The sequence below is a fragment of the Labrus bergylta genome, chromosome 12 (genome assembly GCF_963930695.1).
Source record: "Labrus bergylta chromosome 12, fLabBer1.1, whole genome shotgun sequence".
NCBI classification, from domain to species: domain Eukaryota; kingdom Metazoa; phylum Chordata; class Actinopteri; order Labriformes; family Labridae; genus Labrus; species Labrus bergylta.
The window spans coordinates 13,340,042-13,363,838 of record NC_089206.1 but is presented as its reverse complement, the minus strand read 5'-3'; the positions used below and the strand labels follow the sequence as shown (position 1 = coordinate 13,363,838).

The following is a 23,797-nucleotide window of genomic DNA, read 5'->3' as shown; positions in this document are numbered from 1 at the left end:
AAATCTGAATCATTGTGATTTACTTATTCAGGCAAACCTTTTTACCCTACACCAATTCATGATGAGAAAAACAGTCAAACTTTAAGATATAATGAGCAGTTAACAATAGATTAAGACAATCCAAACTTTTGAATACAAATATTCAAATTGTGCCCTAAACAAGGAAAGGTGTTTTCTAAATGTTTCATGGCTCCAAGTACCAACACTGCTGTAGACTGCCCCCACTGTGAGCAACAAACACGGTTGAATGTTCTTTTATTCATATTCACATAAACCGGAGGCACATATGACACATCAAAGGCCTTGTCCTTTGAAAAGTGTTGATTTCTGCTGGGGGTCTGTTGGGGGTGGGGGGGGGGGGGGGGGGTGGTGGAGGGCTCAGTGGGAGGTCCCATGTTCATGTGTCCTGGCTGATCAAGACACCTGTCCTCATGGATTCATCAGCCTAAAGGCCTGCTGGTAGTATGACACGCACATGCAAAGGGCATGTACAGGGATGTATGAACCCGATGCAGCTTCCTCTTGATGGGTTTGTGTGTGAGGAAGAGGCCCCTGCAGGTTATCGCTGCCTCAGCCTGTCTGCATCGGCGACTCGTCTGTTGTTTCCTGTTTTCTTTAGGAAGGTGGATTCCACTTGTGGGTGACCTGAAGGGAGGGGAGAGTCTGGAGACACAATGTGTTTGCTTCATAGGGAGCTTCTTAGTCAGCCAGATCCTATATTAAGGACCTGCGATGGAATGTGGGTGGGTTTTGTTTGCTTTCATCCTGTTTTGGCCTTAAAAATCCCTTTTTCTGGTCCAATGAGTTGTAAGTGTGAAATATTGTGTTGTATATGGAGGTTATAGAGTTTATTTTACAATATGCTTATTGCTCAAACATATTTTGTATGATAGTTAGATAGTTAGAGGTTCTCTTTGTGTGTATGAGTGTATTAAAAAATGTGAAGAACGTATGTGTGTGTGTGTGTGTGTGTGTGTGTGTGTGTGTGTGTGTGTGTGTGTGTGTGTGTGTGTGTGTGTGTGTGTGTGTGTGTGTGTGTGTGTGTGTGCGTGCGTGTGTGTTGAGACTGTGTTAGGAAGCATTTGTTGACAGAGACCCAGGGGGTGGCATCCTGCAGTAGGGACAGGACAGGGCCCTAAGGGTGTAATCAAAGCAAGGAAGCACACTGGGGATAAACACACACAAAAACACACGCACACTTCCTCACTTGTCATTCTTATATTAAAGGGAAACTGCAGCTTCAAGTGTGTCTTATTTTTTTGTAGTTTAGTCCATCATCCCTGTATATAAATAGTAACCCTAGGATATACATTCCAAGTTAATTGCAGGCGGCTAGGGTTGCTGCTTCATCACTTAAAAGAAGTCTAACATAGAAAAGAATCAAAAGACGTCACATAGATGTTTTAAACCTCAAGAAGAGCCTAACTCCATCAGTTTGCAGACAAATTTCAGAATAAGTTTGGCCATGTTATTGTATATGCTGATCCCTTAAATCGCTAAAAGGAATCAGATACCGCCTACATTTATGACATAAGAGCAACATCTAACTCAAGATAGTCTCATCATGACTGAAAATATTATGATTTAATTTCTTCACTGTGAATTTCACAAGAAGGTGTTTAAAATAAATTCTAAAAGACTTGATGCTATTTGTAAAGACTAGAGAGACATTGTATGATTAAGTCTTGCACACATTTGCACACACTCTCTGTTAACTTCATATTGCACGAGGATGCCTTCTTCCCACATTTATCTGCTAGCAATTGATAGAAAACATTTATTTTTTTAGGCATCCAAAAAAGATTCCTTCACTCTGTCACTTGACTAGATGAACTGTTGGGATTGATCTTTATCCGGTTAAATGATGATAACACCTTGTGTTTTAATAAAATAGATCAAGATTATTCACTTTCTGGCTGTTCAAAGGGATAATTCCCAGAGTGAATAAAACCAATAAAAATAGAGGGGACACTAAGATAGACCCAAAATACTTTTTTTCTATCTGATAGACGTGCATTGAAAGTAATCCCCTTAAATGCTTTAATCTCCTGTTTTTGGCTAACAGACAATTTATTAGCATTTCAGCACTTAGTTGCATGCTGTGATAGCATTTATCCCCCTTCCTCTAAATAGAGTGGAAGAGTGTGAAGTGGTGCACTTAGTTTCTATTAAAGTAGTATTACAGCGATTATGCTCGTCAAAAGGTCATAACTGAAGCAGACAGATATTTCCTAACTGCAAGTCTCTTGTATTGTGCAAGCTCATGAAACACAGGATACTTTATTTCCCAATAAGCATTTATTAAATATTATCAGCGTTTTAATAACTAATAAATAATATGCTGCACAGGTTGTCTTAAAAATTATCATTACTCTAATGGCATCACAGTGACATCAGGGTTATTTTTAGTCTATAGAAAGCTCAGTCTATAGCCACAAAAAAATCACCATGCAGCTATGTTTTTGTCTGTGTTTGTTTTGAAATGTGTTCAGCAGGCCGAGTGCACGTGGCAAAAATGGGCCAGAGTGATTTTTAATTAAAGTTAGCATTGAGAGGTGGGTCTTGGAATGACAACGAGTCGGAGTGATACAAACTGTGCAGCTCATTCCAGTGGGCTCCTGTAAAGGCCCTGAGAATGTTATTTTGGGCCGAGGCAGGCATGACTGTCGGCGGGTTTGTTTGGAGAAACTTCCATGGCCATGTGAGAGAGGCGGGGAGTGTTTGCTGCTTTAAGCTGAACTCTAGCCCAAATTAAATGAGTTTTCTCCTGGCTTCCTCTGTGTGACAGCTTCGTGACACGCCTGTGCAGCTCAGTTTCTACATGCATGTGTGAATAGGCTGCGTGCCCCATGAATATGTGGGTTAAAGCTGCTGAATGTTATCTATGCTCGGTCAAACCATACCATTTCACCACTGACTTACAAAATGGCTGTGTTTTTCTTCCTTTTTTTTTTTCTTTTTTTTTGCGCAGAAAGGGCCGAGCGACCTGGAACTAATGCCGGAGGAATACTCGGTGATGGTTGGCTCCTATCCCTGTAACATCAGCTTCCACAATGACCAGCTGTTCCATTGCACCATCAACGGACTGCTCAGCGCTAGTGAGAGAGAGATGCCTGTCACTGTAAGTGTACAAGCATGTACGACACCTCAATAGATCACCCACACAAAATGTGTTGAAATATGTCTGATTAGACTGATTATTTAAGAATATCACCCATCTGTCACACTGCAAAACATTGAGTCAGCATCCAGACCATCTGTGTATTGTTTATTGAAACAGATTTGATCTACACAGGTCCACGCACAGCCAGTTATAAGTGCGCGTCTCTCTCCGTGCATTATGAATGGTTTGCAGTCTCTGGGCATGCCACCATGATTCAGCAGTTTTAGTGGGGGTGGCGAGCCATCACTCTGCTCCGTGTTTACCTCTTATCCTTTATCTCTTTAATCCCGCATCAGTCCGTCTATCATCACTTTACACAATCTAATATCTCCTCGCAGCCATTTCCAAATCTTCTGGCTCACTCCTCGGCGGTGTTTTTGTTTTGTCTCCCGTCTCTCTCCATTTCAATTAAAATTCTTAATCAAGACGTGGTCAAGCCCTGCACCGGTCTGATAAAACCAGACACTTTCCTACCTCTTCCCACTTTTCCCATCTGTTGCCGTTCATTCTTCTGTGTTTTGATAGAGTTTTATTAAGTGGGGAAAGAGCTCATCTATATTTAAATATGAGCCAGACTGTGAGTGGTTTGCTGAAATAGCTCTGAAACATATGTTAGTCTGTCTCGGCCTATCCGGCTGAGTTATACTATAAGAGCCTTCTCTCCACTTTGACACCGAAATAGAAAAAGGGGCTTTTATATTTCTCTCTCTCTCTCTCTCTCTCTCTCTCTCTCTCTCTCTCTCTCTCTCCTTGTCTCTTGCTCCTTGTGTACCTGTGGCTCAATCTCGCACCCACCCTCCCCCCCTGTCTCTCTCTCAGGATATCTGAGAATAAACACAGGCAATTAGCAAAGACATAAAGGCGGGGGCAGAGGTCAAATGAGATGTCATAACACAAATGGGTGGGCTGTCTGCACATGAGGAGTGAGGATGATTAGTGAGCACAGTCGACAGGGGTAAAAACAGATTTGAATAAACGCATACATGTTGGGCTGCTGCATTGCTTATGGCCATTTGTGTGTCTTCACTTACTTTCGGTGGTGGATCTATTTTTACATGCCCATGTTTTGCTTGGCTCTGAAGCTGAGCTGAGCTGCAGAAGTGGATGTGGGGAAGGAGTGTTTTTGTTCCCCGAGCAAAACAGGAACATGGAACAATGGCATTTTCCCCTCCATTACACCAGGCTGGGCTGTTGCAGTCCCTGGAAGAAGGCCTTCTCTCACTTCATGTGCGGATGAACGCATGGACCAGAGAGAGAAAGTGGGAATGTGAAAATAAAAAGGCAGGTGGGGTGTGCCCAGTGAGCCAGATTCCTCCTCAGAGCGAGACCAGAGTAAGAAGGATTTGGTGTGTGGGATCGGAGGCCTTTTATCTGAGGCTCTTTTTATGAAGTATATTCCAGTTTGAGGAAGGAAAGTGAGAGATGTGAGGAGGGACCACAGAGACCCTGCTGACTAATCAGAAGGCAGAAGTGAAAGTCCTTTTCTTGTCACATCTGGGTTACTCTGAACTGGCTGACTCCTCCAGCTCGTTGCAGCGAGCGAGAGGCCATTTTTCAAACTCTACAGCGTTGTTTTCTCTCTGCGTCTGCACCTGTGTTCATGAAAAATACGATGTTCCCAGGCCTTTGTGTTCCCATTAAGAGTTGCCTCTTCTACTGCATGAAACTTCACACTTTGCGACGAAGAAAATACTTAATGCACCCACTGTCTCTTCTTATTACTGTGCTGTCTTAGTGTGAGCTTCGTCTCTTCTCTCCAAGTCTTATTCGCTTTACTGGATGATCATATTCAAGTAAAAAATTGCCACATCAGATCTACAATGTTTGATATACCGTCATGAATTCTTTTTTAAGAATAATTGACAATAATTATATTGGCAGCCAAGTGTCAACAGAGGTTTTAAATAGCTGCAAGTCTATTCCTTACCTTCTACTTTAACTGCTGTTGACATATATACCAAAGCCTCCTCTTATATCAGTGTCTGAAAACCAGTTTGCTAAAATGATGACTTTGGTATTTAACATGGACAACCTTGTAAGAATTAGACAGTATTGTGTTTGAATCTTCTATTTTTGAAACAGTTGATTGTACATAGTAATAGTCATGTTACATAAAGTAAATGTTCCTTATTTGTTCAAATGATGGTCAGTAAGTGTGACATCAATCTAAATGATCTTCTCATAAAAGAAGTACTCTAAAGAAGGTAGTGTGGAGGACAGTTTGTGTGTGAGCTATTTATGTTCAGACAGACTCCTATTAGCTATAGTGAGGAGAGGTTTAATGGTCTGTCTGCAAAGTATTTTGTTTGTAATATGATTTAAGTGCATTTTAACGCTCTTTATGTTTTGATTTAAGGACTACATTAAAATGTCCTTCATCTCGTATGACAGCTTCTATGTAGAGGGATGATTCTAAAAGAGTTTGGTTGTGATTCAGTAAGGGAGCCTTTTGTGGAAGGTTTTATTTATAGTGCCGGAGGTGAAGAGACAGTTTTTTTTTTACTACTATAGAAGGTTTTTTTTGTAAGATGTTATCTTCTTTTTCTGACAAATCTAGCACTGCAGCAGAATATTTAGTGTCCACGTGGACTGCACTGGAATAGAAAACCGTGATAAAAGAGAAACAAATACTTGATCAAAATGAAATGAAAGAATATGTATGACATGATAAAAAAAAACAAAAAAAAAAACGATGTAGCATGTAAAGGTAATATTCAGAGATGTAGAAGAAAAGAGAAAACATAAGAGAAAGCAGTTTCACATACTAGTGTGTTCTTCTTTTCCTGTCTAGGTGCAAGTTGGGAACTTTCGTCACACCATTGCCAAAGTGCAGCTGGGCGGCAGCGAGCTGGCCATCGTGGTGTCCATCGTGGTGTGCTGCGTGCTGCTGCTGCTGTGCACTGTGGGTAGGTTGTGTACACATACTCACCAGCGGATGATGGATGTGTGACTGCTGCAGCGATGGATGCTCCAGATGTGGAACAGATAAAAGGGATTTGAGGGTCATAGTTTCTCTGCACTTGCTTCATCCTTCTTCAGTACTCAAAGCACAAAGACCCTACTGTTCCCCTTTGCTGTCAGCACTGTCTGGATGTCTGTGTGGAGTTTATCCGGTAATCTCTGTATGAGTGTGTGCAGGGGCAGGTGCGGGGGGAGAAAATTGGTACTTTCCGTGGGTTTTCACACAATTTCCTCCCTCCCTCTTATCTTTATTTTAATTTGCAGGACCCTTTTGTGCTTGATAGCTGTTGAAATAATAAGTGCACACATTTTATCAACAATGTTCAAACCCTTAAATTTATCAGAAAATGTCATTTTCATGCTCGCACAGTCAGAAGCATTCATAGAAATATGTTCCACAGCCTCACAGGCTTTTAGGCGCATCCTATTGATATTGACTTTTTTTTTTGTTTTGATGTAGTGGAAGCTGTCAGTGGTTGAAACATTTTGTATACAAACTGCTTTTTGTCTTTTCAGCCCTTGTAGTGTACTGCACAAAGAGCCGAAGGGCGGAACGCTACTGGCAGAAAACTCTTCTCCAAATGGAAGAGATGGAGTCCCAAATCAGAGAGGAGATCCGCAAAGGTGTGTTTATACAAGGACACACACACACACACACACACACACACACACACACACACACACACACACACACACACACACACACACACACACACATGCACAGACACATGCACCTCTCCTATTGTACAAACTCTGATATCAGTGTGGTTCAGACACCCAAATGATGTTTGTGTCGATTGACATGAAAAAGGAGCTTGTGGGAAGAAATATTGACCACATATATTTGTGTGTTTGTTTGTGCACATCTGTGTGTGTTTTTTCTCGGCTGAAGTGGGAGGGAGATACAACAGTTGACAGATTTGTGCCTAGTAAGCGTGACTCATGAAACACAGTGTCTGACAAATGATCAGTCACACGCAAGACGCACTTAGTGGCTGCATCGCCTCTGTTGTGTCTAGCCTGTAGGAATGAGGCTTGTACGTGTTTGTGTTCAGAGCCCTGTCTTTTTGTATGCACATATATGTGTGCATTTGTGTGAGTCTAGGGCATTAGGGTAAAACCGTGTGAAGGCCGCGCCACATCTGAGCACCCAGATTTATGGCATAGAGATAGGGGGGGATGGATAGAGAAGAAAAGTAGAGGGAGGAAGAGATAGGAGTAGGGGTCATGGGGAGTAGCTAAAGTGTGGGAGGAGGAGAGGTTATTTAGTCGGAGGACGCAGACAGATTTGTGGCAGAGTTCAGGTTGAGAGTGCATGATCGAGGTGTAATTCTGCCGAGACGTAAGATATAATAAAAAAAGACTGGGGAGTACAGGGGAGATGGGAAAATGACATTTTCCAGAGAAGAGAGTTTTGGCAGAGAGGTGTTTTGGTTTTCGGGGACGGCTGCTTCCAATCAACAGTCAATGGTGTGAACAGACTGGTGGGTTAGAGGACGCTTTGGTGAGCAGGAGGATAAATAACCTGGAGGGAGTAATGAAATATGAGTCAAATCCCTCAGGTCTAGTATTCCCCTCCTTCTACACAAACACGGTGTTAAGAAAGTCCCATTGTAACCCCAATACGTCTCTCATCCTACAACAGGAAGAGCGTTTCCATAAAGGGATCTCCAGCGTCTCATTAGGGGAGAGCATCATCCTCTCTGAGAGCGTGCTATCCAATAAAGTGGCTAAAATATTAGCATGCATATTCAAGTGTGTGTCTGGAGATGCTGATAGGGTTTCTGCAGCCTCCCCACACATGTTTTGGATGAGGGCCTCAGACTGGGTTTGGCTGCTCTCATTGTTGTTTGGTAAATATTTGTCTGGACTGCAAAAAAAATCTGGCAAAGAGAAATGAGAAAGGAAAGATTGGAAGAAGATCAGAGGATCAGATGCTGCCGGTGTATTTAGTATTCAACCAGAACATTGCGAAATGAGATGATACAACTCTGATTTAACTTGTCTTTAATGTGATCTTTGATTCTTACAGATCCCACAGCGTCCTCAGAGAATATGAGGGTTATTGCATTAGCCTGTGAACAGATTTCTGACTCATTTCGCTTAGCAACAAATGAAGCACGAGGAGCCAAGAACAAGTCTTTGGTCTTAAACATTCCCATGATTCAAGCCTTTTTGGGTCATTCTGTTTTTTTCTTTCTTTTAGGCTTTGCAGAGCTGCAGACAGACATGACAGACCTGACCAAGGAGCTGAACCGCAGCCAGGGCATTCCCTTTTTGGAGTACAAACAGTTTGTAACACGCACGTTCTTCCCCAAGGTGAGAAAACCTATTTTTCCGCCCGCTATCTGATTTCCACTGGCACACTGACAATACCATTTTTCTCAATGGGGTTTTAATATTGTTTTTTTTCCCTCCTGCGTAACACATTTCCCACAGCTTGTAATATGCAGCATCAAAATTTACCTTGGAACTTTTTAAACATATAGTTTAAGCAAAGTGTAGCTCAGTGTGACACCCTGCAGGAGACTAAATATCTTCTCTATAGGTAAGCATTTTCCGGATGTCTGATCCACTCTGAAGGTAGACTGCGGTCGTGTGTTTGTGGGTGTAATTTCCACTGATACAGACAGACACAACTCAGCATGCTTTGTCCTCCAACCACAAGGAGACAGAACAATGGCGGGCACTGAGACAAGGGAACTTTCCCCCGGTTAAAAAAAAAAAAAAAAAAAACACTCCTGACTCTGTCACCCACCCACACTCTTTTGCAAGTATAGGGTGTCTTGCGCAACGCTGGTTTGTTGCAGTGGACACTGGACAGTGTTTTTCTGTTGTGAAGGAAGTGAAAGGGGAGAGTGCTGAAAGCTACATGGAGAGAAACATAAATTCAAGTGTTGCTGCTTTAGTATCGTCTTTAGTTTTCCTGCTAGCACAGCAAACACTCCGCCTCGACCCTTTGTGCTCTTGTCTTACCATGAGAGCTTCTGGTTCTTGGAGTTTGCACATAAACACAAAACGGCGATAAATATAGTCTCTGACACAGTTACAATACAAGACAAATGCAGCTACCCTGAAATGACAGACTGTGTTGAAAGGCTGGCTCTTGGCTCTGGGTCAGTTTGCCTCTGAAGCATTAATGCTCATGATGTTGTGTCACAGTGTCATGTTCCCTTTTCCATTGTCAGGGCCTCAGAAAAGAAATTCTGCCCTTTGGTTCCAGACTGCAGAGTCTCAAGGCCAGCGCTTTCTGTTTCCCCATGTCTATGCATCTTCCTGTGTTTACAACTTGAGCTGACTTTGTATTAAACATTTTTCTTCATGTGTTTATTTGTGTTTCAGATGTTTTCCGATTACGAGAAGAGTCTGGTCCAGCCCGCCTACGAGAATGATCCTCTGGGCCCTCGAGCGCTGCCAGAGACCCATCCGCTGCTGCAGGACTGGAAGGTGAAGGGTTAAGCCATTAGGATGTTAGGTTAGGTTGCTTTCTTCTGCCAGAGTGCCTTGATTTGGGACCTCACTCCCATCGCTCTCAACTGGGTCACTCTGAAGCTTATTAAGGTTTCACAGTGGGGCTGTTGTTGATGAGGAGTAAAGAAAGGCATATAGTGCATTTTTGACTTTGTGTGCGTGCAGTGTGTGTATGTGTGTGTGCGGAGTGTGTCAGGTGTGCTTTATGTGTATGAACCCACATGCTCTTGTGTGTGCAAATATGAATACTAATGCCTGTCATGCAGCGGTTTCTAGTGAGTGAGACACAAAACAAATTCAGCCCGTCAAAAAACACGGTGCCCACTAAGTTGATGGCAGGTTGTTGACACACTTCCCACTGGCACTAGGACAACCAAACAGTATGCTTTTCATCAAATCCATCTCTTGTTGTTTTGTGTATGTGTGTGTGTGTGTGTTTGTGTGTGTGTGTGTGTGTGTGTGTGTGTGTGTGTGTGTGTGTACTAAAGGGGCGGACATGAGTTATAAAGTGAAAGTGGGAAAGGGAGTGCGCACTCTACACCTCTGTGTGATGGCATACTGCAAATGAAGGCGTGTGCATGTGTGTGTGCATGTGTGTGTGCACGTTGGGAAGAGAGAAAGTAACGATTGCTAGCTTAGTTTTGGGTCGGCAGCCGGGGGAGCCTGTCTAACCGTGATGAAGTGCCTTGGATCCACATCGTCTTCCCAGGAAGTGTTTTCCAGGTCACAGCAAATAAATCTCACAGGCGGGCATTTATCTTAATGGACACCCCTGTTCTCCTTCTGTCAGGCTGCAAACCACACCATATGGCTGCAGTCCAGAGGGAAGACTTCATCACACTGCTGCTTAGTCGCACCCATAGATAGACCATACTCATTAAGTCGACTCGGCACATTTAGAGACAATCACACACAGTCAGGGACCGGAGCGGGAGATACAGACTCTGTTGAAGGAACCAGAGAGAGGTGGGGGCCTGAAAGAGCCGAAGAGAGAGCTGTGATGGAAAGATGAAATTTTCACTAGATAGGTCACTCGAGACAAGAGGTGGTGAAATAATTAGGGGCGGTTCAGCAGGTGTGTAACGCAGTTAAGGAGAAATCACAAAGAGAACTAACTGTTTCATCCCCCCCCCACCCCCCATCCCCCATCCCCCAATCATCATCAGGCTAACAACACGACAAGGCCTAACGTAGAGGAGGGCATCACTCTGTTCTCTACACTGCTCAACAACAAGCATTTCCTCATCACGTTTGTCCACGCCTTGGAACAGCAGAAGGACTTTGCTGTACGAGACAGGTAATTATGTCAGAAAGTAGTTGTTTGGAAGAAAAAGAAAAAGCATCCATCCAGATTGGTTTAAAGGTTGGAGATAAGTAACACTTACAAGATGAAATTACCTAATCTAAGAAACCATTGGCAGAAAGCTTTGTATTTATTTCTGTCGTCATTTTTGACTTGACCCTGTCGTTCCCTTCACCTCTTAAGATTGTCTCACTGTCTTTCAGCTCAAAGTTTTCGGACCACAGCTTAACTTTTTTGGTTGACTCTCACAGCTCTCATCAACCTCATTTTAAGCCACAGCATGCAGTTAAAGTCATTGACCCATTGACCCACAGTGGAAACAAATTATGATAAAAACAAAACAGCTTAAAACCACTTTGTTAGCAAACATGGCTTCTACCAAACTAACATAAGACATATAGAAAAGTGTTAATGACACTCACTGTGTATGGTCCCATGCTGCTTTACTACATCATCAAACAATGTCTTTGGTCATTGTTTTGGTTTTGAAGCTCTTGTAGCATAAATGACACATTTTGTGTCGCTAAAGGCCTAAATAGAAGAAAAAAATGACACGGTTGGAAATGATACCATTAGTCGATTATATTTTCAGTAATTCATTGCAAAGAAAGTTCATCAAACAGGTTATGAGTGCAATTTTGACAATCAAACAGTTAAACAGACAAAGTTACAGAAAAGCTACTCAGCTGAATAGGAACTGAGTTCTTTCACCCAGGACACACCTGAAGTGTGCTGCTTCTTCTGCCTCTAACTAGAGGTTTTATAACCAGACACATAAACACATACTGCACATAGGCACAGTGTGATGTGTACATATGTACCTTGCGGGGGTACATCTGAGTTTGTTTTTACGGGTTACTTATCAATGTACTCTAATCAGGTTAACTTGTTGTTTTTTTTTATTAAAGAGGGCAACGCTGAGGAGCAATGAACAGTGAAATCGCACAATTGTTAAAGTTACAAATAATGCAGATTACAAAAACGGAAGCTTTTTTTTTTTTCCCAATCAAGGTTGTCTGTTTCTGAGATATTTCTGGTTGAGAAAAGTGGTTTACAAGCTATCGAGGCAGTAGAGCATTTGTCAGTTCAGTTTATTTTGGTCTTGATGTCCTAAAACATGCCAGTCATTGCGGGGAACATGAGAAAAAAATCCAGAGGCAAGACCACATCCCTGTCCCAGCTCAGTTACTCAGCGCTTACTGACTGATGTGGCCCCTTCCTCCTGGATTAAAGAGGCTTTGTTAGGGAAATCCCCTGCACCTCTGGATTTACTCACCAGACGCTCCCTGCATTAGATCAGGTCTTTATTTGAAACTGGAGTCACAGGTGTTGAACCTGTTGTTGCTTCTGTTACGTAACTACCTATAAATCTGCACTTCCCCTGCACTGGCCAAAATGTTTGGAAGAGCGTGTTTTTGCTCATCTGTCGTCTCTACTAATCTGTTTTCTCGCTCTTCAGATGCAGCCTGGCTTCACTGCTCACCATCGCCCTCCATGGCAAGCTGGAGTACTACACCAGCATCATGAAAGATCTGCTTGTAGACCTGATTGATGCTTCAGCCTCTAAGAATCCTAAATTGATGCTGCGCCGCACTGAGTCTGTTGTGGAGAAGATGCTGACCAACTGGATGTCTATCTGCATGTACAGCTACCTCAAGGTGAGGAAAAATGAGGAGGAGAATGATGTGGCAGGAGTTTTTGATTGAGACTTACTAAAGCCCCAGTGTCTGACTTAACTTTTCTGTCATGTTCTTCAGGAAACAGTGGGTGAGCCTTTCTTCCTGCTGCTGTGTGCAATCAAGCAGCAGATCAACAAGGGCTCCATAGACGCCATCACAGGGAAGGCCCGCTACACCCTCAATGAGGAGTGGCTGCTCCGCGAGAATGTGGAGGCCAAACCACAGGTCGGAAATCTCACACACTTTCAGTTCATCTTTCATATCCGGGTTTTGCTTTTCAGGAAGTTACATTTCAAAACTTGCTGAATCCTGCAAAGTATGACATGCTGCTGCTTCTTTTTCCTTGCAGAACATGAATGTGTCCTTCCAGGGCTGTGGCATGGACTCACTGTCGGTCAGGGTCATGAATACAGACACAATCTACCAGGTGAAGGAAAAAATCCTAGAGGCCTTTTATAAAAACCTCCCATTCTCCCAGTGGCCCCGAGCACAGGATGTAGACCTAGGTAAGAGCACATTTTTTTCCTGATTATTTTCATCCTTTCCCCTTCCCCAAACCGTATGAGATATAGTAATCTTCTTTGCTTGCAAAAGGTCAATTCCTCTCATGAAGCTCAACTAACCTGGGGCTGCAATATAATAAATGACAGAATGCATCGAGGAGAGTGTACAGTCATAATCACAAAGAGTTATTGCTTTCAAAAGCTGTGCAGCCTGCAGAGCTGATTTGATTAATGGCCCAAGAATATTTCCACAGGTCGTGACACAGAGATTTAGAGCACGACTGCTCTCTGTCTTGCATATCCTTTTCCAAATTTAGGATGGAATTGTCTAATATTACCCTCCTCCCTTCTCCTGTCTTATTTCTCTCCTCCAGAGTGGTTTGACTCTGGCAGCAACAGTAAGCTTCTGCAGGACCTGGATAACTCCTCAGTGATGGAGGATGGCAGGAAGAAGCTCAACACAGTCTTCCATTACCAGGTGTGTGTGTGTGTGTGTGTGTGTGTGTGTGTGTGAGTGTGTGTGTGTGAATCCGCTGTGGTGGGTGTTGTCACAGGGCACCTGTATATCCCTGATATTGTAACAGCTACAGCGGGGGTGTTGAAGGTGAGAAGTCCTTATAAATGGTGTCACTGGCTGTCCATGGGTGTGAGGATGCTCACTGTTTCTATGTGGCTGCACACACTTACATTCAGGTGCTTCTGCAAATGTTTGTCTGCTGTTATTCAACGCCTCTCTTTTCAGGTCATTTGCTGCTATTACAGCAAATGACCTGATAGAATCTGTGTTGTTGTGCAGATTCTACATTCAGAAATACAGTATACAACATTTTGTATAGTTATTAATATGTATGTTACTTATTTATCAGCCGTAACTATGATAGTGTACATAAACATTCAACCCAGACACGCTGCAAAAAAAGACTTTCTTGAATCGAATTGTAGCATTTGTATGTTTATTCATAAAAATAAAACAACTTTCTTTTTAGAGGAACTTTCTTTTTAAAAGAAGTAACATTTATTTATCTTTACATATTTTAAAGCCAAAGCGGGAGGGCAAAAACATGACTTAGTATCCGCATGAAGCTGTCACCGAAAGCCCTTTAAATATCATTTTATAACTTTTGATCATATCAAGGCTACATTTGCATATTTCTGGGTCACGGCTGAGTTGACTGAAAGGCGTTGTAGCTGGTTGCTAGGAGGATTAAGGCCCCACCCCAGCTCTACCTCTTTGCCTGTGTCGAGATTAATCTAAAGTCAGGTAGAGTCAGCATTTCCAATACGGTCAGCCCGTCATTGGGCTTCAAATGCCTCTTTAGAAAGCAATGTGTGATGTCACTGAGACTACATCCATCAGATAAGATGAATATCACAATTGTGCTGTTATAACCATCGTCTAAGTGTTATTTTTATTCAAATTTATTTTAAGAAAAACATTAATAAAAACACATAATATCATTTACTTTTGAGTACAGATAGCAGAAAGTGTAATAATTACAATATTCCATTCACATATTTATTTATTAAATATAATAATTTAAATTAACGATAATAAATAAATTCTAAATTTCAAATAAATGAATAGAAAAAAAGATAGACACAATATGTCATGAATGTGTAAATGGTGTGTTTGATTACGTCTGTGTTCATTTGTGCGTGAGTAAACATTCCTTCGTGACCCTTGACCCTCGACCCTTCACGTGTACGTGTTAAGTGCTCTGTTTGGTTTTTGCTCTGCTGTTGGGACGGAGCTGTGAAAGCAGCGAGCTGCAGCAAGTACTAACAGTCTTGGTTCACTGGCAAAGCTGTTCAATCCATTTCACCACAGGTTGACTTTAATGAGCCCAGCCAGGCTCCTGCAGAGTCACCACCACTCTAGACTGACACACACACACACACACACACACCTACACACACACACACTCACTCACTCGTATACACCTCTCAACACCACTCTCCCCTGGAGGGCATGCTTAATGATGCTGTTCTGGTGCACCCCAGCTCACCCCTGACCCTGTGCCCTCTCTGTCCTCTCTCGTCTTTCCTCCCTCCCTCCCTCCTTCTCCCCTCCCCTCCACAGATCCCAGAAGGGGCATCGCTGGCTATGAGCATGAAAGACAAGAAAGAGAACACCCTGGGGAGAGGTACGTCACCTTCAAACACACCCACTCCCTGTCGCTTTGTCACACATACTCACCCACACTTGGATAAATACACTCACTCACTTGGTCACAGGAAACGGCACATGCTTAGCTGATCACGAGAACATGATACGCTCGTGTAAACATGCATGAAACCACACACGCTCCCGCCCCCTAAGGACACCGCAGACATCTAAACACACTCACACCTAATAAATCCTAACACTTAACATTAGTCTTCTTCTACCGTTTCATTCAGACTTTTAACCGGCATTATAGACGTATTTCTTGAGCAAATGTGGGCTTGCGGGAAGAAATTGCTACACAAGGTGGCCCATTGTTGAGCCTCAAACGGGACTATAACAAGAGATCTGCCTGTTGACAGACAAGTTTACATGCAGCCTTTAATGGGCTTGTCCCTTCATTGTCTGGAGTCTACCTTACATAATCAGTACCAGACCAGAGTGCAGGCTCTGTCCATCAAAGCCTCCCCTCTCATTCAAACTGGTCCAAAGATAGGCTTATGTGGACCAAACCTGGCTCTTCCTTCAAAGCATTAAGGGAGTGTTATGAGCCTGTAGTGCTCCCTGGCTAATATAAAACACTGTCCTGCCTGCCTGTGATCAGTGGTGAGGGTCTGGACCGTGGCCCGCTGGGCAGGAGCATCTCTGGCAGAGGAGGCTGTAATGAGAACACACTCATTATATCGTTGTGTTTGTGTGTGGCTGCCAAATGCCTGCCTTTGTTTTGCTGCCGTGTGTGCCTGTGTGCAATAATCTACTATACTTGTTTGTGTCTGGTTTCGGTTTGTATTTGGACATGCGTCTACATGTATTCATACGTGTCATGCATGTGTATGAGTGTGTGTTTGTGTTTGGATCTATATATAAACCAGCAAGGTTTTAATGCTCTTTTCCAGCACTGGCCGAGCATTACCATCTCATTACACTGGCTCCAGAACCAATCACAGACTCCGTGTGTCTGTCTCCGCTAATCTCTTTCTTTTCTTTTTTTTTCCTTTCACTCGTAATCTTTCTCTTTCATTCTCTCAGACAGCTCCCCTCCCCTACCTGCCCACCGTCCACCTTAATCACTTTCTCCTCTCTCATGTACTCTATCTCCTCTGCTCTCCTGTCAATCTCCCTTTTTTTCCCCCACCCTCCTATCTGTCACACTCCTCTGTGCTCCTTCCTGCTGTCTCCTCTTATTTTCTCAGGTCTTCACCTTGCTGATTGTGCATTGTTTCACGCTGTGTGTTTCTTTTTTTTGTCTCTGTAGTGAAGGATTTGGATACGGAGAAGTATGTACACTTGGTAAGTATCGCCGCGTAATCAGAATGTTTCTGTTAAATGCCCTAAGTGAGTTTGTTTCCTATGTTTGCGACTGTTAGTGAGCTCGGAGCAGGCCTGACAACAGAAAGAAAGGGGGTGAATGAAGGTGAAAAGGAAAGCTGCTGAGAGGACATGACAGCGCTAATACTGCTTAAGCTCTTTTATAAACGTCAGCCAAGATATGGGACCTTTGACTTTAGAATAATGAGTTCTTCGGGACGCAATTTGCCGGGTGAATAGTTAGTTTTGCAGAATGGTCCTCTCCGGTCCCTTTTTTTTTTTTTGACACACAAAGGTGAATTTTGACTACTTCTTTCTTCTCCTCTACTCTTATTTAGACCCTTGTGAGCCAGTCAGAAACATGATCCTATACACAGCAACCACAGAAAAGCATGAGCATTTCCCAATTCCCAGTGCTTCCTTATTTCTGAAGATGATTCAGTGCTCATAAAGACCCAGATGTGGTTTCAAGATCATGTGTCTAATGCAAGAAACAGAAATTTCCCCTCCAACAATGGACACAGACAGTAGAGCATTCATCTAGATACTCATGAGAGGGTTTATTATTTCCTCTCACGGGCAGTTTGTTGACCTTTGGCCTCTGCTCCTCCAGGTCCTACCTCATGATGAGCTAATGGAGAATAAGAGGTCACACCGGCAGAGTCACCGCAAGAAAGTCCTGCCTGAAATCTACCTGACGCGCCTTCTGTCTACAAAGGTAACCACAAGAAAGAAAAAAATATACTTTGTCCACACTACCAAGAGATTGAAGTTACATCTTGATATCTAAGTCATCTTTCACTTCTTGTTTTTGTGGCCCATATTAGCCTCAGAGGCCGAAGAGTAATTCCCACATCCCATGAAACCATGTCTCTGCGTATGTATGAGCAGCCTTTTTTCTCTCTCCTCCACAGGGAACTCTTCAGAAGTTCTTGGATGACCTCTTTCAAGCCATCCTCAGCATCCCTCCGGAACGCCCCCCTCTGGCTGTCAAATATTTCTTTGACTTCTTGGAGGAGCAGGCTGACAAACGGGGCATCACAGACCCAGACACACTGCACATCTGGAAAACTAACAGGTACACAACTTAACCTGCTGCTTAAATGCCCCTTTAGTTATCTCACTATGCAAGTGCAAGGCTTTAAAAAATATTCTCTTCCCCTCCCCGTGCAGTTTGCCTTTGCGTTTCTGGGTGAACATCCTGAAGAATCCTCAGTTTGTGTTTGACATTGACAAGACAGATCACATGGATGCCTGCCTGTCTGTCATCGCCCAGGCCTTCATTGACGCCTGCTCTATTTCTGACCTGCAGCTTGGCAAGGTGAGATTATCTTTTTATCTAGCAATTGCAGGAGTTTTGAAATCCTCATGCCGTGGGGTCTCCTGAGACAAGCTGAGATTACAATGCCCCCAAACAACCATGTTGTTTACATTACATAGTGGTAAATGTGTCACATTACAGTTTCTATTTGTAATGTTGATGTGCAGCTATTCAAATATTACTTTGATACTGAATGAAACATGTTGATTCCCAAGAAAGTTAAGGAGTTGCATGCGTCACTTTTCAGTTATTTTAAGGAGATTAAATGGCCTTTTCATGACTGACAATGAAGCTTGTGATATCACCAGGAAGTGTGAATCACATTGAAATAGGGATGTCAAATGATTAAATTTTTTAATCGAATTTAATCACTGAATTTCAATAGTTAATTGCATTTTGATCGCATGTTTGAAATTCAATTATTTCACTTAAAAAATTTAAACTGTAAGGCTTTTTATTTTTGAAATAAAATAAGGACCTTCTGGTAGATCAGAGGTTTACAACATTAACTGAATATAGCCATGGAGCAAGGAACTTATATTTAAGAACAGCAGAGAAATGACACGAAAACAAATCAATCAATCAATCAATATAGCTCAAAAACTAAATGAAAACCGACAAAAGAAATGGAAAAAATGGGAAATGTTTGATGTCAGACAAAGATGCAGCAGTGTCGTTCTTTTCCATCACTGTGACTACAGGAAGACACTGAAGACTAATCCACGGTGCGCTTAAAGCAACAAAATAACAGGTCATTCATTGCGATTCAAATAATGAACGCATTCATTTCAGACCCTGATTAATTGCGATTAACTACTTAATGCTGACAGCCCTACAGTACGTTGTACTAAGATTAGACAAAGTTAGAACTCCAGAGGTTCAATGTCAGTATCTCTTCTTCACTTCAGCCCTCTGAGGAGGATTATTAATTAAATACCAAATTTACTAAAGGCTTTCTTTATAATCATCAGTCAGTATATCTATTCATCAATATATACTGTATATCTGTCTGTCTGTATATTTACTGACACACACTAACACCTCTCCAGTCCCCCTGTGAACCCTCATCCCCGAGCCTTCAGCCTGTCAGCTCCATCTACCTCTCCTAGGGTTATTTCAGCCGACTTGGCTGATCCAAGGTCATGAGCACCAGGGATCTCGTTTTGTGCTGTGAGCTGTGTGTCTGTGCTCAGGCGCTCCTATGTCCATTGGTCTGTCTGTCTCTCTTTTGTCTGTGTGTGTGCTTGCATGTCAATGTCCTCACTGCTCACAAATCCGTCTCATCCCTCAGACACCATGACCCTGAGCACGCTCAGCTTCCTGTCTCTCTCTGACCGGCTTCCTCCCTGGAGGGGAGCAAGGACTCATCAAATAATGCTCCTCTTTCACTGAGAAACACTCTGATTTATATACTTCAGTTCAGTGCCAAGGAGAGGGTACACTAATAGCAACAACAATATTCCCATGCATTTGTAGGCAGGTACATACCTTGTGTTTTCAAATGAAGACTAGATAAAAAACCTCCGGGTGAGGGGATATTTTAGCACTGCTTAGTTTGCAGCCTGCTCATTATCATGTTGCATCTGGCTGTGCACGGATTGTGGAGTCACCAACTTCAAGGATAAGGCCACATTTTCTCCAGCAGGTCAAGGAGACTGGCATGACACACCTACAATTTGCTCACGTGTTTACAGTCAGATTTGTTTTGCATGAGTGTGTGCGGCTGCCTCGGGACAGGGCAGTGAAGGGTACTGCGTCTGGATTAGTAGAAGCATAGCAGGGATGAGACAGAGGGGGTAGGAAAGTAAGCAAAGCTTGCTGTTTCCACAGAAACCCTCTTATCTGGCAAGATGCAGACATGAAGGGCCACAGGGTCACAGGGGGGTTACCAGGCAGATGGATGAGCAGCAGGAAGTGACCTTGTGGACAGGAAGCGTGAGGGTTCCCTATCGGCGGGAGCAACTATGGCCGCAGCCTATCCCCTCCCCCAGCACGTTTAGCACACACACACACTCACACAAACAAACACATGTATAAGGTGACACAAATAAGTCGTGACACATAGAAATATTAAGGTGCTCTGTAAGCACATTCACTGATGCTGAAAGCTGAGACTGGCCGTCTCTTTTTCCCCTCGTCTTTTTCCCTGTCCTACTTTCTCCCTGTCCCTTTCTCTCTCCCACACTCGTAGAGCTCACGAGGAACTACACACACTCGCTCACAACAGTAGTCACCACTAAAACCAGAGTATGCCCACAACCTCTTAGCCCTTCTACTTTTCTGTCTGCATGAATAAACAGTCGTGCGAGAGCCTGAAGCAGTGTGCAGAGGTATGAAGGAGTATTGTTAAGTCTGGAATATTCTTTCTCCCCAGTTTGTGAGGGGTCTGTTGTACGGAAAGGAAACTGTTCCCTCCCACTATTGTCTCACTTTAGGCTGGTTCTGATTTGATCATCAACAAAAAATACATCCACTCTCGTGAGCAGCTCTTTCTTTGGACATTAGCACCTTATTGCAAACTGCATAACAATGAACAAACCTCCTAAGTAGAAGCTGAAGCCCAGTGCTAAATTATGAAATAAGTCACAGCCAGCATTTGAGGTTGAAGTTTTGCCATATGTGGGTCGCTTCAGGAGACTTCAAACGTGATGGAGCAGAAAGCCGCTTGGCTAGTTAGCTAGTTAGTTCTTACATCCAGGTCATGTGACTTCAACTTCAGCATAGTACACTGATGTTTAGCATGGTATGATTTAGTAGCCAACTTACCAGCTGCCATTTTGGATGTTTATGAAAATGCAAAAATGGCTCTTAGACCAGCTCTGTATTCGATAAATGTTTATGATTTGCCTGGCCTGAATCAGGTCAGATGAAAATCTATCTGAACAGGAGGCGGTCTGTACACATCTGCCAAAGCAAATAAAACATGAGCTTACAAATGCTCCTAGGCTGGATCAGCACAGCCAACACTGCCAAAACGAAACACGTATTGCTGCAATAAATGGTAAAAACTTTTTTTGTTTTTTTTTCAGGATTCCCCTACAAACAAGCTGCTGTATGCCAAGGAGATCCCTGAGTATAAGAAGAGAGTGCAGTGCTACTACAAACAGATCCAGGAAATGGCACCTCTCAGCGAGCAGGAGATGAATGCTCACCTGGCCGAGGAGTCGCGAGTAAGTACAGTCCCTTTGTGTATGTGTGTGTGTGTGTGTGTGTGTGTGTGTGTGTGTGTGTGTGTGTGTGTATAAGTCATCAGGCTCCAAAAAAGCCCACAATTTCCTGGAGACCTTATTTTGAAGAATAATATATTATAATTTTCCATTCTGTAGAAATACAGAAATGAATTCAACACCCACCTGGCCTTGACAGAAATCTACAAATATGCCAAGAGATACAGAAGCCAGGTAAGAAAGAAAATGACTTCTCTGTCTTATTGGCCTCAGGTAAGATATGTTACTCATGTCGTAACTGGCCCTATTCTTTCTGCTGCCTCGGCTAACCCTGTTCAAGTTTTACAGACGGGTATCAGAGCTCGACATATCAGCGCGGAAGATCAGCGTCGAGAGATGAAGCATGCTGTAAACAACTTCACAACCTGTCGTAATATCAGTAAAAAGCTGCGCCAAATAGCTACTTTCTTTTCATCAGAATCATCAGATATGACCTAACATCCAAGCAGCAGCCAGCATTGAATGTGTCCAAACTCCCCTTCGAGCCCTCATATAGCTTTCACTTTAAGCAAACAACTTTTCTGTTTACCTTCACTCCATCCAGCACCCCTATCTGCTTAATGAGGCCGTTAGGCTGCTGCTACATATCTCCAGTTTCTCTTTGAACTAGCCCTCCTTTAGCCCCTGCTGTCCTCCCCCATGTCTCCTCACTGCTGTGACTATTCTCAGGAGACGCTTTAGTCAGCGGTGACTGTGCCTTAATGGAGAACCCTCATGATAATGCCGTTTAGCTGCTTTCCTCTGTCATGCTACTGTACTGACGTTGGCCAGGGGCTTAGACTGTGATTCACAGCGTTCTGTGAATGGCGCTCTGATTGCCTATTCTCTCGCCCCGGCTCAGTTCTCTCTGCCTGGTAGCACACTGCCGCTAAGAGCCCAGAAATCCTACTGACGCGGTAACGTCTATAAGGCTTGAATAACAGAGCAGATGTGGGTTTTGTAAATATGTGAAGAGCAAAGGCTTTTGTGGTGTGGAGGCATGCATGAAGGCTGAAGAAGCACTTCACTTGTTCCTCTGCTGCTCTCCCTTTCTCTCGTTCAACTTTCTATGTCCAGGCAGGTGGCTGATAGATGCATGAATGCTTGGCAGCCACTGAAAGTCACCTTTTGTTGTGTTTTCTTTGTTTTCTCTCCTCCACCCGGTCAGGTGGTGAGCGCTCTGGAGTCAAACCCTACAGCACGTCGCACTCAGCTGCACCACAAGTTCGAGCAGGTCATCGCCCTGGTGGAGGACAACATCTACGAGTGTTGTAGTGAAGCCTGAGCCTGCTGGTGTCTTCTTCTTCTCCTTCTTCTCGCCATCTCTTTCTCCTGCTGAAAGCTGCCTTTCTCCTCATTCCTTGGAATGTCGGCACCACTGAAGAGTAAGCCTTCATGAGCATCATTTATGTGCCCACAGACTAAAAAAGAAAAACGTGAAAGTGGCAGAGCAATGGACTTAAACATGCCTTTAAAACGACATACATTCGCAAGGTGTTCCTCCTCTGATCTGGGAGCGCTTAGAATTCTTCCAAAATCTTTCCCAGAGACTTGGACAGTCTGGATCAGCAATGCTTTAGAGGGAAGGCTAAGAAGCTTGGATATTAAGCTTTTTCTGGATGTCTTTGCAGTTCCTGGGACCTACAGTAAGCCCTGGTGGCAGTCTTAACACACTGAACCCTTTATGTTGAGGGAACGAGCCAATGATGCACTGTACTGTATTATAATGTCCATAGCAATATTTATAGATGTGTTCAAATTCTTTAGAAGTGACCTGTTCTTCAGGATGAGTAGGAGGGACCTTGAAAAGCTCCTCCCATTTCCTAAAGCCTGCAACACTCTCAGGTGTGACCAGTGAAGATGGGTGACTGGCTCCCATCGGTGCTTGAACAATAGGATCCAATGTGCTATGCAGGCTGATGATGGGTTGAGGGGGAGTAGAGGGAAGAATATAAATTGACTGAAATATATGAAATCAGATGTAATGTGGTTCACTGGGAAGAGCTACATCAGTATAGAAGTGTTGATCAGTGTGTGCTTGTAAACGAATGAATTTCATGTTGGATTCTGACCAATTTAAAAGAGGGAAATCAACATATATGAGAAAAAATGTGAGCCCAATATAACCTGAGGAGAGACTGTAATTGTGATGCCAAATGACTTGTCAGAGTTTGTGAAATAAATTACAGTATTTAGGATTTTAAATGTGTCCAATCATGAGCATGTTTATTGTGCAAAGTCTTGTGTTGCTCCATTTCCAAATGCATTACAGGAGAGCAGATTTTTAACAACATTTGAGAACCATTAAGATCTGGCCTGCCACACGAAAGCCCGCAAACAAGCATCTGGAACTTCTCATAGAGCTTGTAAAAAAAGCTCTCATGAAAAACACGAGTGAGGGAAAAGGCTTGCAGACATCGAGCATTGCTTTTATTGCAGGACACAGAACAACTTCCACATCATCCTAGCCTTTACACACAACAAACCAAATAACTTCCTCATAGTCCTTCAATTTACAAACTAACATTCTTACATCCATCCACACACTTAACATCCACCGCACACATACACTCTCTCGCAGGAGGCGCCTTCTCCCTGCAGAGGCTCTTTTCAGGTCCATCTGTTTACACTCGTGTCCCAGCCGGGGCCAAAAGCAAACTAACAACCTCTGCTTTGTTACCACAAAGACGAGAAGAGCGACAGAAAGACCCAGCTTGA

The 23,797-nt window shown here is 43.2% G+C and overlaps 1 protein-coding gene across 1 annotated transcript in view; it reads left to right on the top strand.

Annotated features, from left to right (window-relative positions):
* Nucleotides 1–23,284, top strand: part of plxnd1 (plexin D1) — a 63,400-nt gene extending 40,116 nt beyond the window's left edge. The window contains exons 19-36 of the mRNA XM_020629474.3: nt 2,972–3,121; nt 5,955–6,069; nt 6,641–6,748; nt 8,331–8,443; nt 9,467–9,571; nt 10,762–10,892; nt 12,358–12,556; nt 12,656–12,802; nt 12,927–13,083; nt 13,455–13,558; nt 15,161–15,224; nt 16,500–16,534; nt 17,166–17,270; nt 17,467–17,630; nt 17,726–17,873; nt 20,903–21,043; nt 21,200–21,274; nt 22,248–23,284. Coding sequence (XP_020485130.2) covers nt 2,972–3,121; nt 5,955–6,069; nt 6,641–6,748; nt 8,331–8,443; nt 9,467–9,571; nt 10,762–10,892; nt 12,358–12,556; nt 12,656–12,802; nt 12,927–13,083; nt 13,455–13,558; nt 15,161–15,224; nt 16,500–16,534; nt 17,166–17,270; nt 17,467–17,630; nt 17,726–17,873; nt 20,903–21,043; nt 21,200–21,274; nt 22,248–22,364 — 2,178 coding nt within the window. The 3' untranslated portion in view covers nt 22,365–23,284. The remainder of the gene's footprint in view (nt 1–2,971; nt 3,122–5,954; nt 6,070–6,640; nt 6,749–8,330; nt 8,444–9,466; nt 9,572–10,761; nt 10,893–12,357; nt 12,557–12,655; nt 12,803–12,926; nt 13,084–13,454; nt 13,559–15,160; nt 15,225–16,499; nt 16,535–17,165; nt 17,271–17,466; nt 17,631–17,725; nt 17,874–20,902; nt 21,044–21,199; nt 21,275–22,247) is intronic.
* The last annotated feature ends 513 nt before the right edge of the window (nt 23,285–23,797 follow it).